A 21,270-nucleotide genomic window follows, 5' to 3' on the forward strand; every position below is an offset into this window, starting at 1 on the left:
GAATCTTGCCCTGCCATGTCTGCTTATGCCAGTCTTGTACCAAGGACGTGTCTGGACATCTTTGCCAAGGCTCACCCCTCCCCTTTGGTGACATGTCAGTGATGGAGCAAGGATGCTGTACGAACTGTATTCGGGAATATGGTGGGAAAGTTTTAAAAGTCTTTATCACCCCATCCTCAGGGTTCCAAATTCCTCTTGGAACCTGTTCCGCAATAAACTTTGGTCTACAGCTGGTATTTCCTCCGGTTGGGGCTGGACTCCTCCTTTCTTCCGCCGGGACCCGCGGGCTCCGCTCGACCAGCTGGGGGACTGAGCAGCCTCGCACCTAGATGCTTCCCTAACAGCAGGAACACCAGGCTGAATGCCAACCCAGCAGAACCCGAGCAAGCAATATTTGTGTGGGGGGGGGGACAAAAAGATCCGCACCCGGTACCACCTGAGCTTGCTAGGCCTCTGCAGGGGAAAGGTCTCCCTTGGGAGGTGGGGGACTCTCCTTCCTGGGAGGTTTCTCAGCAGAGATCGGAGGGCCATCTGCCCGGGATGCTTCCGCGGAGATTCCTGCATGGCGGGGGTGGGACTGGATGACCCTGGGACCCCATTCTAGCCTCCCATTTCTGAATTCCAGGAGGAGCTTCCTTGCCTCCTGCAAAGCCCTTTTCCCTGCAAACTCTTCCTCTGGTTTCTGGCCAAGGGAAGGAGATGCTCTGAGCCCAACCGAGAGCCTCACCCCCAAAAGGATCTCTGGGCATTGAGGGAGCCAGGGGGGCAGCTGCCCCCCTGAATCCATAGAAAAATAATAATCTGAGGTTTTGCCAAGCAAGAGAGGACTGAGCTGGGGGATTTGGCTTGGCAAGGGTTAAAGGGAACCAAGCTGCCTTCCTAGAGAGGACAGGAAGCAAGGGGGGGCAGGTCCTCCAGAGCCAAGGCCCCTCCCTCCCTCCCCAGTCCTTTCCTGCTTGGGTGTCTCTCCTGCAAGGGCTGCCTCGCTCCCCCCTCCTGGGATCTGGTGAGTCTCCCCTCTCTCTCTCTGGGATCTGGTGGGGGTCCCAGGGCTGCAGCAGGGGAGGAGGCCGGGGGGGGGGCGGATCTGCTCCTGCAGGGGAGGGGGGACCCCAAGTCAGGGGGGAGGAGAGGGTCCTGCCAGGAAGGGGCCAGGGCTGCCACGCTCTCCCTCCTTCCTGCAGAGCAGAGGGTCCCAAACTCAGTTGGCCCTCCGCCCCCCCTTTCAGAAAAATCTCCCTTCTTTAAACAAAGGAGTCCCTGGGACTCGGGGTGACATTGCTCAGCATCACTGCAGAACAGAGGAAACATCTGCAAATGGTTTTCCAAAGCTGGACGAGGAGGTGGACTAGACACCCCCCAAAAAACCCCACGGGGAGGGAGGAAGGAATGAAAGGTGGGAAAGAGAGGCCAGGAATAAAGAGAGGGATCCCAGTCTGGCTGCTGCATTGGGGACCAGTTTCCCAGTGTCTCCCAGAGCAGCTCCCCACGGAGGCCACTGCAGCAATCCCCTCGCACCCAGAGCAGGGCATCCCAGGACCACATCCTCTCTCTCCCAAAGGGATTGTTGATGGCAAAGCAGCCGGAAATGGGCGCTGCTACTCACTGAGCCCCCAGGGACCTGGGCATCAGTGGCTGTGTGTGTGTTCAGCCATCTAAGAGAATAATAATAATAATAATAATAAATTAGCTGCCTATATTCCAAGGGAGATGTATTTGGCCCCACCCACTTGGCCCTCAGGAGGTTGACTAGATACATACCTGGCCCTCAGAGCAAAGAAAAAGGGACCCCACCCCAGGAGTCAGTCTTGAGAGTGGCAGAGAGTCCAAGTGGAAGAAAAGGAGACAGAAGCAGGGGGGAAATGTGCCCTGAAGTGGGGGTGGGGGGAGAACAACTCCTGAGGATGAGGACCCCCACTAGAGCCAAGCATCCATTTTTCAAATGACTCCCTTGTCAGTCAGTTCTGACTTCATGCATTGACTGGAAGGCAGGAGCAACCAGGCTGATTCATCTGCCAGAAACCCCTTCAGTTGCCTCCACATTCTGCATTCCTTCTCTTTCTTTTCAAAAAGGTATCTCACGCTTTGGGCTCTGGGGCCGTCCAGTCCTGATTCCTGGCAAGTCTCATCCATGCTTGTTCAGGGATCTGTTTCTTCTCCTGACCTACAAATTCTGTAACAGAACAATGTATTTGCTTTGTAGGATTTGCTAGAGCTTCTCATTAAGACGGACAGAACTTGGCAGAAGACCAAAGGGTTCCTTCCGATCTCTCAGAGGCTTCCTGAGAGCACAGATGGATGAGCAAGACCCAGCTGGCCCTGAAGAAGGAAGAGGCCATGCCAACCAAACTGGGAGCAGTGGGGGATTCTGGGAAAACTCTGTGCGGAAAATCCTGGGTGAGGAGGACACCCTCCGCTCAGAGGGGCAGAGCCAGCAGTTTGGGAGGTTCTGCTCCCAGGAGGCCAAGGGACCCCGAGAGGTTTGCAGCCGACTCTACCACCTTGACCGTCAGTGGCTGAAGCCAGAAAGGCACACGAAAGCTGAGATGCTGGACCTGGTGATCTTGGAGCAGTTCCTGGCTGTCCTTCCCCCGGAGATGGAGAGCTGGGTGAGGGACTGTGGAGCGGAGACCAGTTCCCAGGCGGTGGCCCTGGCCGAAGGTTTCCTCCTGAGTCAGGCAGAGGAGAGGAAGCAGGTGAGAGAGACTTTCCTCTGGATACTATTTTGACCAGAGCCAGGGCCTTTTCGGATGTGGCTCCGTCCTGGTGGAACGCTCTCTCACAAGAGACCAGGGCACTGTGGGATTTGACATCTTTCCTCAGAGCATGCAAGACAGAGCTGTTCCGCCAGGCCTTCAGGGTTCAGGGTTCAGTCTGATTCTTTTCTTTCAGTACAAGAATAAGCAATAAAGAGGCTTCCTAGCCCACTCACACCTCCTTTATAAGACCGGTGGTAACAGTCGTTGGCCCTAGCGAATATTAAAGGTAAAGGTAAAGGTACCCCTGCCCGTTCGGGCCAGTCTGGCCAGACTCTAGGGTTGTGCGCTCATCTCACTCTAGAGGCCGGGAGCCAGCGCTGTCCGCAGACACTTCCGGGTCACGTGGCCAGCGTGACAAGCTGCATCTGGAGAGCCAGCGCAGCACACGGAACGCCATTTACCTTCCCGCTGGTAAGCGGTCCCTATTTATCTACTTGCACCCGGAGGTGCTTTCGAACTGCTAGGTTGGCAGGCGCTGGGACCGAACGACGGGAGCGCACCCCGCCGCGGGGATTCGAACCGCCGACCATGCGATCGGCAGGTCCTGGGCGCTGAGGTTTCAACCACTCTCAATTTTACTTGACTTGATCATGGATGGAGGATTTGACCTGGCATGTGTAACAGAGACTTGGTTGGATGAAGCAGATGGGCCTGTTCTTGCCGCTGCTTGTCCACCAGGTTTCTCTTACGCACAGCAACCCAGGTCATGTGGGCAGGGAGGGGGGGGTTGCAGTGATTTTTAGGAAGTCATTAGTTTGCAGCAGGCGTCCTATTGGGAAGACCCAGTTTTCCGAGTGCATGTTCATAGTATCATAGAATCATAGAGTTGGAAGAGACCACAAGGGCCATCGAGTCCAACCCCCTGCCAAGCAGGAAACACCATCAGAGCACTCCTGACATATGGTTGTCAAGCCTCTGCTTAAAGACCTCCAAAGAAGGAGACTCCACCACACTCATTGGCAGCAAATTCCACTGTCAAACAGCTCTTACTGTCAGGAAGTTCTTCCTAATGTTTAGGTAGAATCTTCTTTCTTGTAGTTTGGAGCCATTGCTCCGTGTCCGCTTCTCTGGAGCAGCAGAAAACAACCTTTCTCCCTCCTCTATGTGACATCCTTTTATATATTTGAGCATGGCTATCATATCACCCCTTAACCTCCTCTTCTCCAGGCTAAACATGCCCAGCTCCCTTAGCCGTTCCTCATAAGGCAGCGTTTCCAGGCCTTTGACCATTTTGGTTGCCCTCCTCTGGACACGTTCCAGTTTGTCAGTGTCCTTCTTGAACTGTGGTGCCCAGAACTGGACACAGTACTCCAGGTGAGGTCTGACCAGAGCAGAATACAGTGGCACTATTACTTCTCTTGATCTAGATAAAGGTAAAGATAAAGGTACCCCTGCCCGTACGGGCCAGTCTTGACAGACTCTGGGGTTGTGCGCCCATCTCACTTAAGAGGCCAGGGGCCAGCGCTGTCCGGAGACACTTCCGGGTCACGTGGCCAGCGTGACATCGCTGCTCTGGCCAGAGCCAGAGCCAGAGCCGCACACGGAAACGCCGTTTACCTTCCCGCTAGTAAGCGGTCCCTATTTATCTACTTGCACCCGAGGGTGCTTTCGAACTGCTAGGTTGGCAGGCGCTGGGACCGAACGACGGGAGCGCACCCCGCCGCAGGGATTCGAACCGCCGACCTTTCCATCGGTAAGCCCTAGGCGCTGAGGCTTTTACCCACAGCGCCACCTGCGTCCCCTTGATCTAGATGCTATACTCCTATTGATGGAGCCCAGAATTGCATTGGCTTTTTTAGCTGCCACGTCACACTGTTGGCGCATGTCAAGTTTGTGGTCAACCAAGACTCCTAGATCTTCGCCTGTTCTCCAGGAATTCTCAAAGATGACTGCCAGTGGTTCTGGCAGTGGTTCAAAGATGAGTGCCAGTGTTCTGGAAGTTGGGCAATAGAGTACAGGATTCCTTTTGGCGTACCGATCTCCCCGCTGCACCAAGGATTCCCTGCGCGAGCTGCTTCAGGTCGTGGCGGATGTTCTCCTGGAGATACCTAGTTTGGTTGTCCTAGGGGATTTTAATATGCCGACACGACCTTACAAGGGGCCGCTTGGGACTTCATGGAAAGCATGGCCTCCATGGGGCTGTCCCTGAATAAGTCTGGCCCAACCCATAGCCGCGGACATGCCTTGGACCTGGTGTTTACCTCTATGGATGTTGGTGATCTGACACAAAGTAAAAGCGAAACGAAAGAAGTGCCATGGTCAGACCACTTTCCTGGTGCAACTTGACTTCTCTGCGACCCTACCCCTCTGCAGGGAGGTGGGACCGATTCAGATGGTCCGCCCCCGCCACTTAATGGATCCAAATGGTTTCCAGAGAGTGGTAGGGGATGCTTTATCCCATGTTGATGGCCTTTCAGCTGATTCCCTGGTGGCCCGCTGGAATGTGGAGTTAACCAGGGCTATTGACTGTTTGGCTCCGAAGCGCCCTCTCCGATTGCATGGAGCCTGGACAGCCCCATGGTTTTCCACGGATCTGAGGGCAATGAAACAATCGTTGAGACGGCTAGAGCGCCAGTGGCGGATGACCTATTCTAAAGCTGACCAGACACAGGTTAGAGCTCAACGTCGAGCCTACCAAGTGGCGGCAGCGATGGCGAAGACTTTCTTCACCGCCTCTATTGCATCTGCAGAAAACAGCAGCAGGAGACTTTTAGTAGAACCACCTGCTACATCGAGGCCCAGTACCGGCCACATGATCTCCTGCAATGATTTTGCAAAGTTTTTTGCAGATAAAGTCGCTCAGATTCAGGAAGAGGTAGACCCCACCGTGGGATCAGGGCCGGGGCGGGAGGGTGCTAGAGTCCTGTCTAGTCAAATTGCGTAGGATCAATTCCAATCTGTTACCTCCGAGGATGTGGACAGGCTGCTTGGACGAGTGAAACCAACCACCTGTCTCCTTGATCCTTGCCCATACTGGCTTATAAAAGCTAGCCTGGAAGGGCTGGGCGATGGGCTTCATGGGGTGGTGAATGCTTCCCTCCGTGAGGGAGCCTTCCCAGACCCGCTGAAAGAGGCGGTCATTAAACCGCTTCTTAAAAAACCATCTTTAGATGCGGCCACGATGGCCAACTATCGCCCAGTCTCAAATCTTCCATTCTTGGGCAAGGTGATTGAGCGAGTGGTTGCTGAACAACTCCAGGCATGCCTGGAAGAAGCGGACCATTTGGATCCCTTCCATTCGGGATTCAGGCCTCATCACGGGACTGAAACTGCCTTGGTCGTACTGGTTGATGATCTCCGGCGGGCTAGGGGCAAAGGTGAGAGTTGTTTTCTAGTTCTGCTGGATCTCTCAGTGGCGTTTGATGCCATCAACCATAACATCCTTCTGGACCGTCTAGAGGGGCTGGGAGCTGGGGGCACTGTCATACAGTGGTTCCGCTCCTTCCTCCTGGGCCGTGTTCAGAAAGTGGTGGTGGGGGATGAGTGTTCAGACCCCTGGGCTCTCACTTGTGGGGTGCCTCAGGGTTCTGTCCTCTCCCCAATGCTTTTCAACATCTACATGCAGCCGCTGGGAGAGATCATCAGGGGGTTTGGGCTGGGTGTTCATCAGTATGCGGATGATACCCAGCTCTACCTCTCTTTCAAATCAGAACCAGTGAAGGCGGTGACGGTCCTGTGTGAGTGTCTGGAGGCAGTTGGTTGGTGGATGGATGGTGGCTAACAGATTGAGATTGAATCCTGACAAGACAGAAGTACTGTTTTTGGGGGACAGGAGGCGGGTGGGTGTGGAGGACTCCCTGATCCTGAAGGGGGTAACTGTGCCCCTGAAGGACCAGGTTGCGCAGCCTGGGAGTCATTTTGGACTCTCAGCTGTCCATGGAGGCACAGGTCAAATCTGTATCCAGGGCAGCTGTTTACCAGCTCCATCTGGTACGCTGGCTGAGACCCTATCTGCCTGCGGACTGCCTTGCCAGAGTGGTGCATGCTCTGGTTATCTCCCGCTTGGACTACAGCAATGCGCTCTACGTGGGGCTATCTTTGAAGCTGACCCGGAAACTACAACTAATCCAGAATGCGGCAGCTAGACTGGTGACTGGGAGCAGCCGCCGAGACCATATAACACCGGTCTTGAAAGACCTACATTGGCTCCCAGTACGTTTCCAAGCACAATTCAAAGTGTTGGTGCTGACCTTTAAAGCCCTAAATGGCCTCGGTCCAGTATACCTGAAGGAGCGTCTCCACCCCCATCGTTCTACCCAGACACTGAGGTCCAGCTCCGAGGGCCTTCTGGCTGTTCCCTCACTGCGAGAAGCCAAGTTACAGGAAACTAGGCAGAGGGCCTTCCCAGTAGTGGTGCCCTCCCTGTGGAATGCCCTCCCACCAGATGTCAAAGAGAACAACAACTACCAGGCTTTTAGAAGACATCTGAAGGCAGCCCTGTTTAGGGAAGTTTTTAATGTTTGATGTATCACAGTATTTTAATATTCTTTTGGAAGCCGCCCAGAGTGGCTGGGGAAACCCAGCCAGATGGGCGGGGTATAAATAATAAACTATTATTATTATTATTATTATTATTATTATTATTATTATACCAGTGGACTGCCGTCTGTCCAGATTTTAATTTGTTTTGAACTAATTTTAAGAAGTATTTTAATTAATCAATTGCCTGTTCTTATGTTCTTTGTATACTGTGCTAGATTTATGATGTTAGCCGCCGAAAGATTGGCTCCGGCCAGGGAGAGTGGGGTGCAAATAAAAAATTATTATTATTATTATTATTAGGGGCTCCAAAGAGGATGGAGCACATCCCATAATGCTCTGCTGATGGCCCATCCTTTTTCTGGGAAGGCATCCATGGAATGAGATCTCACACCATTAAAGTTTTAAACTTTTCCATTATCTTTCTGCTATTTCTTGTCATTCATTTTCTGTTTTGAATCCTTGTTGCTCTTTCAGGAAAAGGATCGTTTTGAGGAAATGAATCTGGATTCCTGTGAGGCAGAGAGGCCTCCGTTGGACACCAGAGAGAGGCCACTGGGTAAGGAGGAAGGCGGTTTTTCTCCATTTGGTCTCGTTATGTTGGTTTCCCATATAATCTCTGGGTTCTTTTCATCAAGTTTTTTTTTGGGGGGGGGAGTTGGGAGGAAGGGTCTAGAGGAGGAGAGATGTATTTCTGCATGACTAACATATGAAATGGGCACAAATGTCCAAATGCACTCAGCAGGTAAGGCTTTCTGAAAGGCCCATCTGTAGATAGAGATGCCCTGATTCACCTGTGAGAGAAGTAGGCACTCCTGGCATCCTGCTTACCTGTTTTCTCTTGCAGGAGACAGAATGATGGCGGCAAGACCTCCTGATCTGCCTTTTCATGGGGGCAGAAGGGAAGCAGCGGCTGTGGAACCAGATCAGGTCAGGGGAAGCTGCCTTGTGGGGACAGAGGCCGAGGGATGGAGCAATGTCATGGACTGGTTGGGCACAGAGGAATGGTGGGAGGAAGCAGCCAGGGAACCAGGAAGGGAAGACGGCTCAGAGCCGAAGGAGTGGAGGTGGAGGAAGGATGAGTGGTCAGAGGGAGAAGAGGGAGAAGCCTTGGAAGAGGAGGTGTCAGAGGCTGAAGGGGAAACAGGGCTTAGTGAGCTGGGAGACTCTGAGGCAGAATGCAGTGCAGAATCAGAGGCAGAAGAGGAAGGAGGCGAGTGGGAGGAGGAAGGTCGGGAGGCAGAGGTGAGTCAGGAGAAGGAGGAGCCACCGGGGGCTCCCTCTCCTCCTGCCAGAATCCCCCCTCCCTGCTTGTCTCTCAGAGCCCAGAGACTTCCTACAATGGAGGAGCAAAGGCAGGCTGCACACTGGCGCACTGTTGGATCACTTGCCAGAAACCCCAGAGAGGAGGGGACTTGGAAAGCTATGGGGAGCTAGGGGCCTTCTCTTTTGGCAGCTGATTTCATGGAGGAAGACCCTGTCACGGAATTCTACTCAGTATTGATCCAGGCAGAACTCCAATGTATAGTTACCAGAGTGAAAACGTAAAGACGTTGCAGGATTCCCCAAAATAGACCAGAGGCAACTGTATTTCACCCAGCAGAGCTTTACTGCTACTGAAGACAAATGAGCATAATGGTCCCAAATCCAAAACATTCAGGATTGGCTCTGTCCATAAGAAATCCAGTTGCAGCAAACTTGCCTGAAATTTCCCACAACTTATAATAAGTTTAAATCTAAACACTCAGCATACTATGTACACAACACCAGAAGGAAGAGAGAGAGAGAGAGAGAGAGAGAGAGAGAGAGAAACCCAGGCTCCTTCTGGCCTCTTCTTATAGTCAGCATGACCTTGACAGAAGACATAACAGAACCACTTTAACCCAGCTGTACTCAGGCTGCGAGGCCTGGGTCCTTGTGCCAAAGGCCAAGCACAGAAAGGGTGGCCCTAGGTCCCAAAAGATGATTGTCTGTTGGTATGAGCCAGGGACCAAGGGGTGGAGATTTGCCTATCCAACAGGCAATCAGTCCAGGATTCTGCTCAGCAGCAGTGCTGAGTTCTGTGGGTAGAATGGACAGACACTAATGGTTATAAGGGGTTGCTCGTGCGTAAGTTACCGCCACTCCTGGCTAGGTTGCCTGGTTAAACCCTTTCTGTCTGGACAGCCCTTCACTCCGTGGCTGTTCAGTCTCTATCAGAATCCGTCAGTGGGCGTTTTTTGAACCTCTTCCAGCAAAGAAGTTGTTTGACGCCAAGTCTCCTTCTACTCTCCCTGCGCGGAAGTCTTCTACGCAGGGAGGGAGTGGGCAGCGGAGTGCCAGTGCTCTCCCCACTGGTTTCTGGCAAAGAGTCTTGGAGCCTCCTCTCCAAATTCCCCATTTGCCCCCCTTCTCTACTGGTGTTGTGCTGATTTCCTTCTCCAGCCGATGAGCTCCCTCCCTCCCTGCTGGGCCCCTCTCCAGCATCGCTTGAGAGCCTGGCCTCCACCTCTGGCTCCGATGTCAGTTCCCTGACAGACACGCATACATGGGAACCCTGATGTTCTTTCAGAGAGTCTGCAAGACTCTGCTGATGAGGAAGAGGCAGAGGTTGAACCTGCTGCTGAGGCACAGAGTCCTGACCCAGAACAGGAAAGGGGAAGAACTTCTCCTAAAGCTGTGAAGTTTGAACAGAGAAGTGCTCCTTCCTCACCCACGGGTTCAGCTGAGAAGTCTAAACGGCGCAGTAAGTCAAAGGGGGAGCTCTCGGAGGCCAAGGACATTCTAGCTGGTCCTAGTGGGTCTGAGGGGGTACATGAAACTGGGTTGAGACGTTCAGCTCGCACAACGAAAGGTAAACCTCCTGACAGGTTTGCAGTCACAAGTGTGTGGGTTGGCATGGCACAGTGTGAACCCGAGAGTTTTGAGGATGTTCAGAAACTGCCTCAGGAAGAAGCCAGGAAATGGCATGAGGCAATGCAGAAGGAGATGAGCTCAATGGAGTCTCTAGGTGTGTTCTCCCTCACAACGTTGCCAGTGGGCAAACAGGCCGTGAGCAGCCGCTGGGTTTACCGTCTTAAACCCACAGCAACAGGCTAGGCCAGTAGCCAGAGGGTTCATGCAGCAAAAGGGGTTGCATTATACTGAGGTATATGCTCCCACTTCCAGAAGTGAAACTCTGCACATGCTCTTAGCCATTGCTGCACAGAGGTTTTCAGGTGCATCACTTCGATGTGGATAATAATAATAATAATAATAATAATAATAATAATTTTTTATTTATACCCCGCCCTCCCCAGCCAAGGCCGGGCTCAGAGCGGCTTACAAGCAATAATAAAAACAAGATGAATGATTACAACTTAAAAACAAAAATAAAATACATTAAAATAATGGAACATTAAAATATTAAAATGTAGCCTCATCGCAGGAGGAGAAGGAAAAGAAAGAAAGAGGGGAAAAAAGAGAGAGAGAGAGAGAGAGAGAGAGAGAGAGAGGGAGGGAGGGAATCAAATTGGCTCCAAGCCAAATGCCAGGCGGAACAACTCTGTCTTACAGGCCCTGCGGAAAGAAATCAGATCCTGCAGGGCCCTGGTCTCATGAGGCAGAGCGTTCCACCAGGCCGGAGCCAGAGTTGAAAAGGCCCTGGCTCTGGTTGAAGCCAATCTAACTTCTTTAGGGCCTGGGACCACTTGGGTGTTATTATTTATGGACCTTGAGGCTCTCCGTGGGGCATACCAGGAGAGGCGGTCCCGTAGGTATGAGGGTCCTAGGCCGTGAAGGGCTTTAAAGGTCAAAAGCAGCACCTTAAATCTGACCCTGTACTCCACCGGGAGCCAGTGCAGCTTGAAAAGCACTGGGTGAATATGCTCCCATGGCAGAGACCCCGTGAGGAGCCTCGCTGCAGCATTCTGTACCCGCTGGAGTTTCTGGGACAGCTTCAAGGGCAGCCCCGCATAGAGCGAATTAAAGTAGTCAAGCCTGGAGATAACCGTCACATGGATCACTGTGGCCAGGTCGGGGTGGGAAAGGTAAGGGACCAACTGCCTGATGCGGCGAAGGTGGAAAAATGTCGCCTTGGCTGTTGCTGTAACTTGCGCCTCCATGGAAAGGGAGGCATCAAGGATTACACCCAAACTCTTAACGGAAGGCAATGGCACTAATTGGGCCCCCGCAAGAGAAGGGAGTTGGTCCCTCATCCCCATGCCATCCCAACCTAGCCATAGGACCTCTGTCTTCGAAGGATTTAGTTTCAATCGGCTCCCACGAAACCATCCAGCCACAGCTTCCAAGCATCTGGTCAGTGTGTTTGGGGCCGAGTCAGTGTGGCCATCCATCAGCAGATAGAGCTGAGTATCATCAGCATATTGGTGACAGCCCAGCCCAAAGCTCCGGATAATCTGGGCAAGGGGGCGCATAAAGATGTTAAAAAGCATCGGGGAGAGAATTGCGCCCTGCGGCACTCCACACACCAAGGAGTGGCGCGACGACATTTCCCTCCCTAATGCCACCCTCTGTCCCCAACCAGAGATAAAAGAGCACAACCAGTTACGGGCTATGCCCTGTATCCCTACGTCTGCAAGACGGTGGTCCAGAAGATCATGATCGACCATGTCAAAGGCTGCTGACAAATCTAAAAGGATCAGCAGTCCTGACCCGCCTCGATCCAGTTGTCTACGGAGATCATCTGTTAGGGCAACCAGAGCCGTCTCCATCCCAAAACCAGGATGGAAACCGGACTGAAATGGATCTAATGCCGATGTTTCCTCCAGAAACCTACCAAGCTGTTCAGCAACCGCTCTCTCAATTACCTTACCCAGGTATGGAAGATTTGAAACTGGGCGGTAATTGGATAGGTCTAAGGGATCTAATGAAGTTTTTTTTAAGAGTGGACACACCACTGCTTCCTTCAATTCCCCTGGGAATGTCCCCGTGTCAAGGGACAAATTGATAATTTCAACCAGGGGGGTCCGCACAACATCTGGACACTCCCTAATCAGCCAAGACGGGCACGGATCAAGGAGGCAGGTGGTGGGCCTACCAACTTGGAGGAATCTATCCACATCAGTAGGGAGTATCCGATCGAAATGGTCCAGCACTGGACCTGAAGTCAGTCGAGGGGCCTCCAGTTCAGTCACTGGCTAAATTGGCAGGGAGGTCACGGCGGAGCAACAGGACTTTCTCCGCAAAAAAACCCGCGAATGCCTCACAGCTGTGGGTCGAATTTGTGCTTAAATTTGGTTGTCCTCCTAAGGACGTTATTGACCTAATTATTTTAAAAAGTTGTGCCGGGTGAGAGCTAGCGGATGCAATGGAAGCTGCAAAGTAAGATTTCTTAGCAGCTTTCATAGCCATCTCATAGGCTTTCATAAGCGTCCTATAAGATGTTCTTGAGGCTCCGTCACGAGTCCGTCGCCATACTCGCTATAGCCGTCTGAGATCCCGCTTCATTTTCCGGAGCTCCTCAGTAAACCAAGGGGCCTGGTTTCGACGGGGTTGCAGAGGGCGCTTAGGCGCGATCTCATCAATGGCTGCCAAGAGCCGGTTATTCCAGTCCTCAACAAGGTCATCTAATGAGTCGCCAGGAGGAGCAGGGTTCCGCAAGGCCTGTCGGAATCTATCAGGATCCATCAGTTTTCGCGGACGAGCCCAAATGGGTTCGCCACCCGAGCTGGGGAGGAGCGGGAAGTCTATCTTGGCTTTCAGAGCGTAGTAATCAGACCATGTCACTTCCACAGCAGGGAGCATGATCACATCTATGCCAGCCCCAAAGATCAGATCCAACGTGTGGCCTGCTTGATGAGTGGGGCCCAAAACAACCTGGGAGAGCCCTAGTGTTGCCATGGAAGTCACTAGGTCCAGAGCCTGTGAGGAGGGAGCGGCATTGGCATGGACGTTGAAGTCTCCCAAAACCAGTAGGTTTGGGAACTCCAAGGCCCAGCCCGCCACCACCTCCAGCAGGTCTGACAGGGTGGCTGCAGGTGTGCTGGGTGGTCGGTACACCAGCCAGACAGCCAAGCTCTCCTTGGTGCCCCACACGAGACCAACACATTCAATGCCGGAGATCGCCGGTGATGGCAGAGCTCTGAAAGAGCAATCCTCCCGGAATAACAACGCTACTCCTCCCCCCCGACCCACAGTCCGCGATTGATGGAGGACAGAGAAACCTGGGGGTGTTATCTCATGTAGGGAGACTACTTCGCCTTCCCGTACCCAGGTCTCCGTCACGCAAGCCAGGTCAATCCCCTGCGAGACAAAAAAGTCACGCATGGTGGCGGTTTTGTTGCCTATGGACCTGGCATTGCACAGCACCAATGACGGAGGTGTGTAATCCTTGCTCTCCCTACCCTCATCTCTTGGGATGGGGCGTAGATTGGAAGGGGTTCGAGGATCACTGCATCTCGAAACCCTTCGCCGATAGAGATATCTAGCCCCACCGCCATTCCTCCCTAGCCCTTCAATTGTGGAAATCCCAGATCCCATACTAGCCTCCCCAATAGATGGGTAACATCCCCTCAATAACAAGTCATCCTTGGGCCAGGACTCATGGGTCAAAGTGGTATGGGAAAGAGGTGGAGGTCTGATAGGGTAAGTATCCCTAGAAGATAAAACCCAACCAACCGCACCCCAAGTGGGGGGGACAGTCCCATGGTGTTTCATTAACTGTCAATCCCCCTCTCCCTCCTGGGTTAATTGGAGGATTGTTGGTTCTATCTGTGGCTGTGGAAGTATTAATGAGGTATGTGTTATAAAATGTGGATCACTGGCCAACAAAGAGCCAGATTCGAATTCGGAAGATCTGTCCATCCTGTCTCGCCAGGAGTACAGTAGAGAAGGCTGATCATTCTGGTAAGTTTTTGGAACATTAGGCAAAGGTCCAGATTTAGATTTGGTGCTGGATATCTCCAGATTGTCAGCAACATAGAGTTCTTTATGTGTTGTTGCCATAGAAATGTCGGAGGCGCCAAATTCCTCATCTAATTTGGTGTCGTTTGAAAAGGGAACAGGGAGTTGCACTGATGTCTTTCAATGGGATAAAGAGCTGTTGGACGTCTTTAAATATTGTGCTCTAGGCTCTACTGTCCTTATATTTTGGGTAGAAATCTCAGTCTTTATACTCATTAGCCTCTTCTTCAGGTCTTGTAATTCTAGGCTTACAGAGTTCTTTTCTTCCTTCGGGCAATTAGTATTTCTAGTGTTGAGCTTGGTTTCCTTTATCCACATTAGCTTTGACTCTATGCAAGGGACCAATTGCCTCCTAGTTTCGTCCTTAAATACCCTCACTGGGCGGAGAGAATGGAACCACCATAGGGTATCCTTTATCTCCATGAGTCAAGATGGGAGGGTTGATGACCTAAAGGTCATAAATAGGCGCATGGTGTTTCTCAAGGTAGGCAGGAAGTGGAAATTTTCTAGATCTACATTTTGGTAATGGTAATTCAGGAGCTGAGACAAGGACATAGTAATTTGTCTGCGGTTCATCCACCTATGAGTGTATCGGTGAATCTCAAGCATTATCTGGTTCGTTTGCAAGACTTGACAGGACCTCACTTCATCCATAGTTTGAGTTGGTGAGTTGTTAACAGAGTCATTTCTGTCCCAGGAAATGGTGTTGATCTTTGTTGATGACATCATTCACATCTCAGGGGCAAACAAACTGGTGCAGAAGTTTGCTAAAGAGCTTGGAAAACGGTTTCAGCTCAAGAACCTGGGTGCAGTAAGGATCTACTTAGGTGTTCAGATAGACAGGACTGAAGATGGAAGCTTCTTGCTCAGTCAGAAAGGCAAGATTGAGCAGTTGCTTGAGAAGTTCAGAATGTCTGATTGTGCAGGGGTTAGGGCACCCATGGAGACAAGCTATGTGAAAGACAGTTGGCTAGCAGAACGTGTTGACTTCGAGAACGCTGAGCTCTTCCAGTCAGCTCTGGTAGTCTGTTGTATCTGTCCCAATAGAGCAGGCCGGACATTGCTTTTGCTACCAATCTGCTCAGTAGGGAAGCTAAAGTGTAGCCCAGTGTAAATGCCTGGCATGGTATCAAGCGGGTGCTGTGTTACCTGCAGGATACCAAGGACTTCAGTCTCAAGCTGTCAGCTGCAGGTGAGACGGCGCTTACTTGGTGGGCAGATGGCGACAGGGCAAATCTGGATGACAGGAAGTCCGTATCTGGGATGGTAATAAAGTTTGGGGAATCTCTAGTTGGGTGGAAGTCCCGGAAGCAAAGTCTCATTGCGCTGTCCTCTACTGAGGCTGAGTTCATTGCACTGTCGGAATTGTGCAGGGAACTGGAGTTCTATAGATGCCTGGTGCAAGAGATCTATGGGGATAGTTGCCTGCCCATCACTGTTTGGGAAGACAATCAACCCTGTCTGAAGTTGGCAGAATCTGGGCAGTTTAAGGCCAGAACCAAACATCTAGACATACGTTTCCAGAATGCGTGTCCAAGTGTCAATCCTATTGAAAGCAATCCTATTGAAACAACACAGCAATTAAGAGGAAGGAGAGAACAGAGCATTGTGTAGCAGATCATATTTCTGCTGTCTCAGAAGAGGACATTTCCCTTTTCTTTTAGGGTCCAGTGTGCTTTGAAGATGTCGCTGTTTGTTTCACGGATGAGGAGTGGGCGTTGCTGGATCCTGACCAGAGAGCTCTGCATAAGGACGTCATGGAGGAGAATCGTGGGATCGTGGCCTCTCTTGGTAAGGCTCCCTGTGGGATCATCCTATCTGCCTGGAAATTCAAAAAATACCTCTATGTGACAAACCTCATACATTTCCACAGAGCTCAGCAGCGCCCCCTCCAACACCTGGGAACCTAACACCCCAACAATAAACATTGAACAGCAAATTCCAGTTTTTTCTGTGAACCATCTTCCTCCAGTTCTGCCTTTTTATACCACAATTTGGCTGGTCTGAACTGCCCAGGCATCTGAAATGTCAGCTTCAGTGTTGGTATCTGAAGAAGTGTGCATGCACACGAAAGCTCATACTAATAACAAACTCAGTTGGTCTCTAAGGTGCTACTGGAAGGAATTTTTTTTATTTAGCTTCAGTGGTGCTGTTTTTGTTTTTGGTGCTGTCAGTCTTGGGTTGAACAGAGAGACGACTGACAGTGGAGATGGAGGGGATGCCATGACTGGGCCAAACAAAATCCATCCCAGAGAAGAGCCAGGCTTATTGAATCTCAGGTAGTAGTAGCACTGATAATAATAATAATAATTTTATTATTTTTACTCTGCCCACCTGGCTGGGATGCCCCAGCTGCTCTGGGCGGCTTCCAACACTTATATTAACCAGAAACATTAATCATAACAATCTGTCCCCATATAAAAAGTACATTAACTTTAAAATGAACAACTTACACTAGTGGCCAAAATTGTGGAAACCTTTTGGAGAAAGTGTATTTCAGAGCTTTGATACCTCATGACACCACTTTTTGGGGAGTACTAGCATAAAACTATATATCAATGGAAAAATAATTTAATGAAGAATGTAATGATTTTCTTCTGTCATGCAGGCACAGTCTCTCCATTCTTCGATCATCACTTGCTGTTGTGCACCTTTCCCTGCCTTTACCAGTCTGATTTTGGAGTGACTGAGTCTCTTATACCTCTTCAAAAATATAGACCAGCTTTGGTTAAGTTTTCCCCAATCTATCTTCTAATTTCTTCATACCTGTAGCCTTGTTCACTTAATAGTACGATTTTACATCTCTTTCTGGGTAACTACCAACCAAATTGATAGCAATCACATAATACACTGACAAAAGTCAACCTAAGCAAGTTGTGCTTCCCTTTTCTGGTTATATGTCTATAACCTTTGATAGAATACAGATAATTGAACAAACTTTGTTGCACTACATTCTTGATTAAATTATATTTCCATTGCTATATAATATTATGGTATTACAGTCATACCTCGGTGTAATAGTTCTAGGGGTTGCTAGTGCGTAAATCGGTGCCACGCTTGTCTAGGTTACCTGGGTTAGCCCTTTCTGTCCGGGCAGCCACTCATCCGTGGCTGTCTCAATCGCTGGCAGAATCCATCAGTGGGCGTTTCTTGAACTTCTTCAAGCAAAGAAGCTCCTTGACGCCTAGTCTCTGCCTACTCTCCCTGCACGGAAGCCTTCTGCGCAGGGAGGGTGTGGGCAGCGGAGGACCCGTGCTCTCCCCGCTGGTCTCCGACGAGGAGTCATGGAGCCACCTCGCTGATTCCCCCATCTGCCCCCCTTCTCCACTGGTGCTACACTGATTTCCTTCCCCAGAAGATGGGCTGCCTCTCTCCCTCCTGGGACGCTCTCCGGAATCCCTCCAGAGCCCTCCCTCTCCCTCTGGCTCCGATGGCAGTTTCCTGACACTCGGGTTACATTCGCTTAAGGTAGCGTGTTTTCGTGTTGCGCACTGAGCTGAACCTGGAAGTACCGGAATGGGTTACTTCCAGGTTTGAGTGCTCGCACATGCGCAGAACCACCAAATAACGACCCACGCATGCGCAGATGCAACGCTGCAACTTGCGAACACTGCGGATTGCGAACATGTCTCTCACACGGATCATGTTTGCAACCTGAGCATCCACTGTACTCCAAAAGAAGTGGTGTTATGAGCCATCAAACATCTGAAATGCACTTTTTTCTAAAAAGCTTTCACAATTTTACCACTACAGTATATCAAAGAAAGCAACATTCAACAACCCATCAGAACCTAATCATAAATATGTTGGTTAATGACAAACAACAAAGGTAATGAACACACACGCAACTCCCTTCAGTTCTTCTTCATTTGTTCCTGAGGCTCTAATCCCTTTTTGTCTCCATTGCAGATTGTGATGAATTGCAGATCGAGAACAAGGCTGAACAAGACAAAATCCCCAGAGAGGAGAAGCCATACAAAAATTTGGAGTATGGAGAGAGCTGCAGTCAGAGCTTCCATTCCACTTCCCAACAAAGAATTCTCATAGGAAAGAAACCCTATCAGTGCATGGAATGTGGGAAGAGCTTCAGGGAGAGCTCCAGTCTCACTTACCATCAGAGAAGTCATACAGGGGAGAAACCCTATCAGTGTGGGGAATGTGGAAAGAGCTTCAGTCAGAGCTCCCATCTCACTTACCATCAGAGAATTCATACAGGGGAAAAACCCTATCAGTGTGTGGAATGTGGAAAGAGCTTCAGTCACAACCACTATCTTACTTCCCATCAAAGAATTCATACAGGGGAGAAACCCTATCAGTGTGGGGAATGTGGAAAGCGCTTCAAGAGGAGAGACACTCTCACTTACCATCAAAGAATTCATACAGGGGAGAAACCCTATCAGTGTCTGGAATGTGGAAAGAGCTTCAGTCAGAGCTCCCATCTCACGTCTCATCAGAGAATTCATACAGGGGAGAAACCCTATCAGTGTGTGGAATGTGGAAAGAGCTTCCGGGAGAGCGTATCTCTCACGTCTCATCAGAGAATTCATACAGGGGAGAAACCCTATCAGTGTAGGGAATGTGGAAAGAGCTTCAGTCACAGCTCCCATCTCACTTACCATCAGAGAAGTCATACAGGGGAGAAACCCTATCAGTGTGTGGAATGTGGAAAGAGCTTCAGTCAGAGCGCATCTCTCACGTCTCATCGGAGAATTCATACAGGGGAGAAACCCTATCAGTGTGCGGAATGTGGAAAGAGCTTCAGGAAGAGCGAATCTCTCACGTCTCATCAGAGAAGTCATACAGGGGAGAAACTCTATCAGTGTGTGGAATGTGGAAAGAGCTTCAGGAAGAGCATATCTCTCACGTCTCATCAGCGAATTCATACAGGGGAGAAACCCTATCAGTGTGTGGAATGTGGAAAGCGCTTCAAGAGGAGAGACACTCTCACTTCCCATCAAAGAATTCATACAGGGGAGAAACCCTATCAGTGTGTGGAATGTGGAAAGAGCTTCAGTCAGAGCGCATCTCTCACATCTCATCGGAGAATTCATACAGGGGAGAAACCCTATCAGTGTGCGGAATGTGGAAAGAGCTTCAGGAAGAGCGAATCTCTCACGTCTCATCAGAGAAGTCATACAGGGGAGAAACTCTATCAGTGTGTGGAATGTGGAAAGAGCTTCAGGAAGAGCGTATCTCTCACGTCTCATCAGAGAATTCATACAGGGGAGAAACCCTATCAGTGTGCGGAATGTGGAAAGATATTCATTCGTAACTCCTCTCTCACTTCCCATCAAAGAATTCATACAAAGGTCGGGAAAATCTTTCATTCTGTAGCTTTAGGAGCCAGGCAAATCCGCACCTTGTTAACCAGGCCTTTGGCTGATTGACATCTAAGGCCCTTTTAACATGTGGTGGGGAGTTGAGTTACTGATGTGTATTTTGTGTATTTATGTTGTTTTTATGTTGTAACTGTCCTGAGACATGTGGGAACAGGAGTAAACACTTAGAGACCAAGGAGTTTTTGCCCCCCAATAGTATATTTGAGGGTCCCCCCCCAGTTGATAGGCATTGCCATTCCAATGCCCTTTATGCATCATGTGATTAATTGTGCAAGGCGGGCCTTACCTGGCCCCCACCAATATTTTATTCAAGTTGGCACCACTGGGTCGGGTGGTATATAAATTAAATAAATACATTAATAGCCTTCGTTGGCACATGTTCCAGCTTGGCAATATCCTTATTTATTATCATTTTTAATATTTATGTGCCCTCCAATTGAAGATTTCACAACATAAGCATACAAGATGAAAGCATGGCTTTCCCAAAAACAAGTCAAGCCAGAGAAATCTCTCCTCCCCTTTTTTTGATGGAGTTACAAACTTTGTTGATCAGGGAACAGCTGTGGAAATAGTGCACCTTGATTTCAGTAAGGCTTTTGACGAAGTCCCCCATAATATTTTTGCGATTATGCTTCTAAAATGTGGGCTGAATGAGGAAACTGTTAGGTGGATTTGACTAACCGAACCCAAAAAGTCCTCCTCCATGGTTCCTCATCATCCTGGGGAAAAGTGACCAGAGGGCTGCTGCAGGGTTCTGTCCTGGGCCCGTTGTTGTTCAACGTCTTTATGAATGACTTGGATGAAGGAATTGACGGGGTGCTCATCCCATTTGCCGATGACACGAAACGGGGAGAGGAGGCCAACGTGGCAGAAGGCAGAATGAAGCAACCAGAAGTCACCTCAACCCGATGGACTGGTGACCCCCTCCTCCTTTTCCTCTCCCCCCAAGCCATCAATACAGCTAACACGATCAATATTCCCCCCTGCCTCACACCTCCACAGAGATCCCCACCCAACACCAGTCCAGGTGACATAAAAAGACACTCCCCATTACCCAACAATCTACAACTCACTCTCAGCACCCCTCCCCATGCCTTACTAAGTAAAATCATTCCCCTTGTTGCAAGGATTTTTAAGGTACCAGTGACCCACTCAAATTGTGTCCCAGAATTGACAGACGCAGCAGTGGAGAAAAAGAAAGTGATATTTATTGCTGAGCATAGGCGCCGACTCCATGGGGCCTGAGGGGGCCCGAGCCCCCTCAAAAATTTGTTTGCGGGGGCTCAGCCCCCCCAATAATTTAAGAAAATTATTACCGTAAATTTCGCTCTATAACACGCAGATTTTTTCTCCTAAAAAGTAAGGGGAAATGTCTGTGCGTGTTATTGAGCGAATGTGTGGTCCCTGGAGCTGACTCGCCGGAGCGCAGAGGCAAAAATAGGCATAAATCAGGCAAAAATAAGATCGGGCGGGCGGGCGGAGGGAAGGCGGAAGCTGCTGCTTTCCTGCATTCTGCCTCAGGGTCTTACTGCCCACCCGCTTCTGTTGCTGCGTTTGCTCAAACTCAACAAAGAGCAGGGAATCCCCTGCCCTCCTGGCAAGCAGAGGGTTAAGGAAAGGATCGAGTCCTTCCTTCTAATTCTTTCCTAGTCACACTGTGTGCAGGCTCCAGCCCACCACCTCCTCCTCTCCGTGCTCTAGGGACTCGCAGGCAGCCGAAAAACATGCAGGTGGGAGAGAGAGAGAGAGAGAGAGAGAGAGAGAGAGGGCTGGCTTGGGGGGGACTTTTGCCTTCCTTTCCTCCCCCCCAC

The 21,270-nt window shown here is 50.4% G+C and overlaps 1 protein-coding gene across 6 annotated transcripts in view; it reads left to right on the forward strand.

Annotated features, from left to right (window-relative positions):
• The window catches only part of LOC307214744 (uncharacterized protein), a gene marked incomplete at its 5' end in the record, with an annotated part of 63,710 nt that extends 42,826 nt beyond the window's left edge, over positions 1-20,884 (forward strand). For 4 of the 6 annotated variants that reach the window (XM_079973708.1, XM_079973709.1, XM_079973706.1 and 1 more), the window contains 2 exons: positions 15,785-15,911; positions 18,030-20,884. In XM_079973708.1, coding sequence (XP_079829834.1) covers positions 15,785-15,911; positions 18,030-19,507 — 1,605 coding nt within the window. In that variant the 3' untranslated portion in view covers positions 19,508-20,884. Of the gene's footprint in view, positions 1-898; positions 1,007-2,203; positions 2,697-7,715; positions 7,798-8,085; positions 8,169-15,784; positions 15,912-18,029 lie in introns of those variants that run through there. The other 2 variants (XM_079973707.1, XM_079973710.1) reach the window with 2 other exon arrangements.
• Between the last annotated feature and the right edge of the window lie 386 nt (positions 20,885-21,270).

Source organism: Podarcis cretensis, assembly GCF_951804945.1.
Source record: "Podarcis cretensis genome assembly, chromosome: 4".
In the NCBI taxonomy this organism is placed as follows: Eukaryota; Metazoa; Chordata; class Lepidosauria; order Squamata; family Lacertidae; genus Podarcis; species Podarcis cretensis.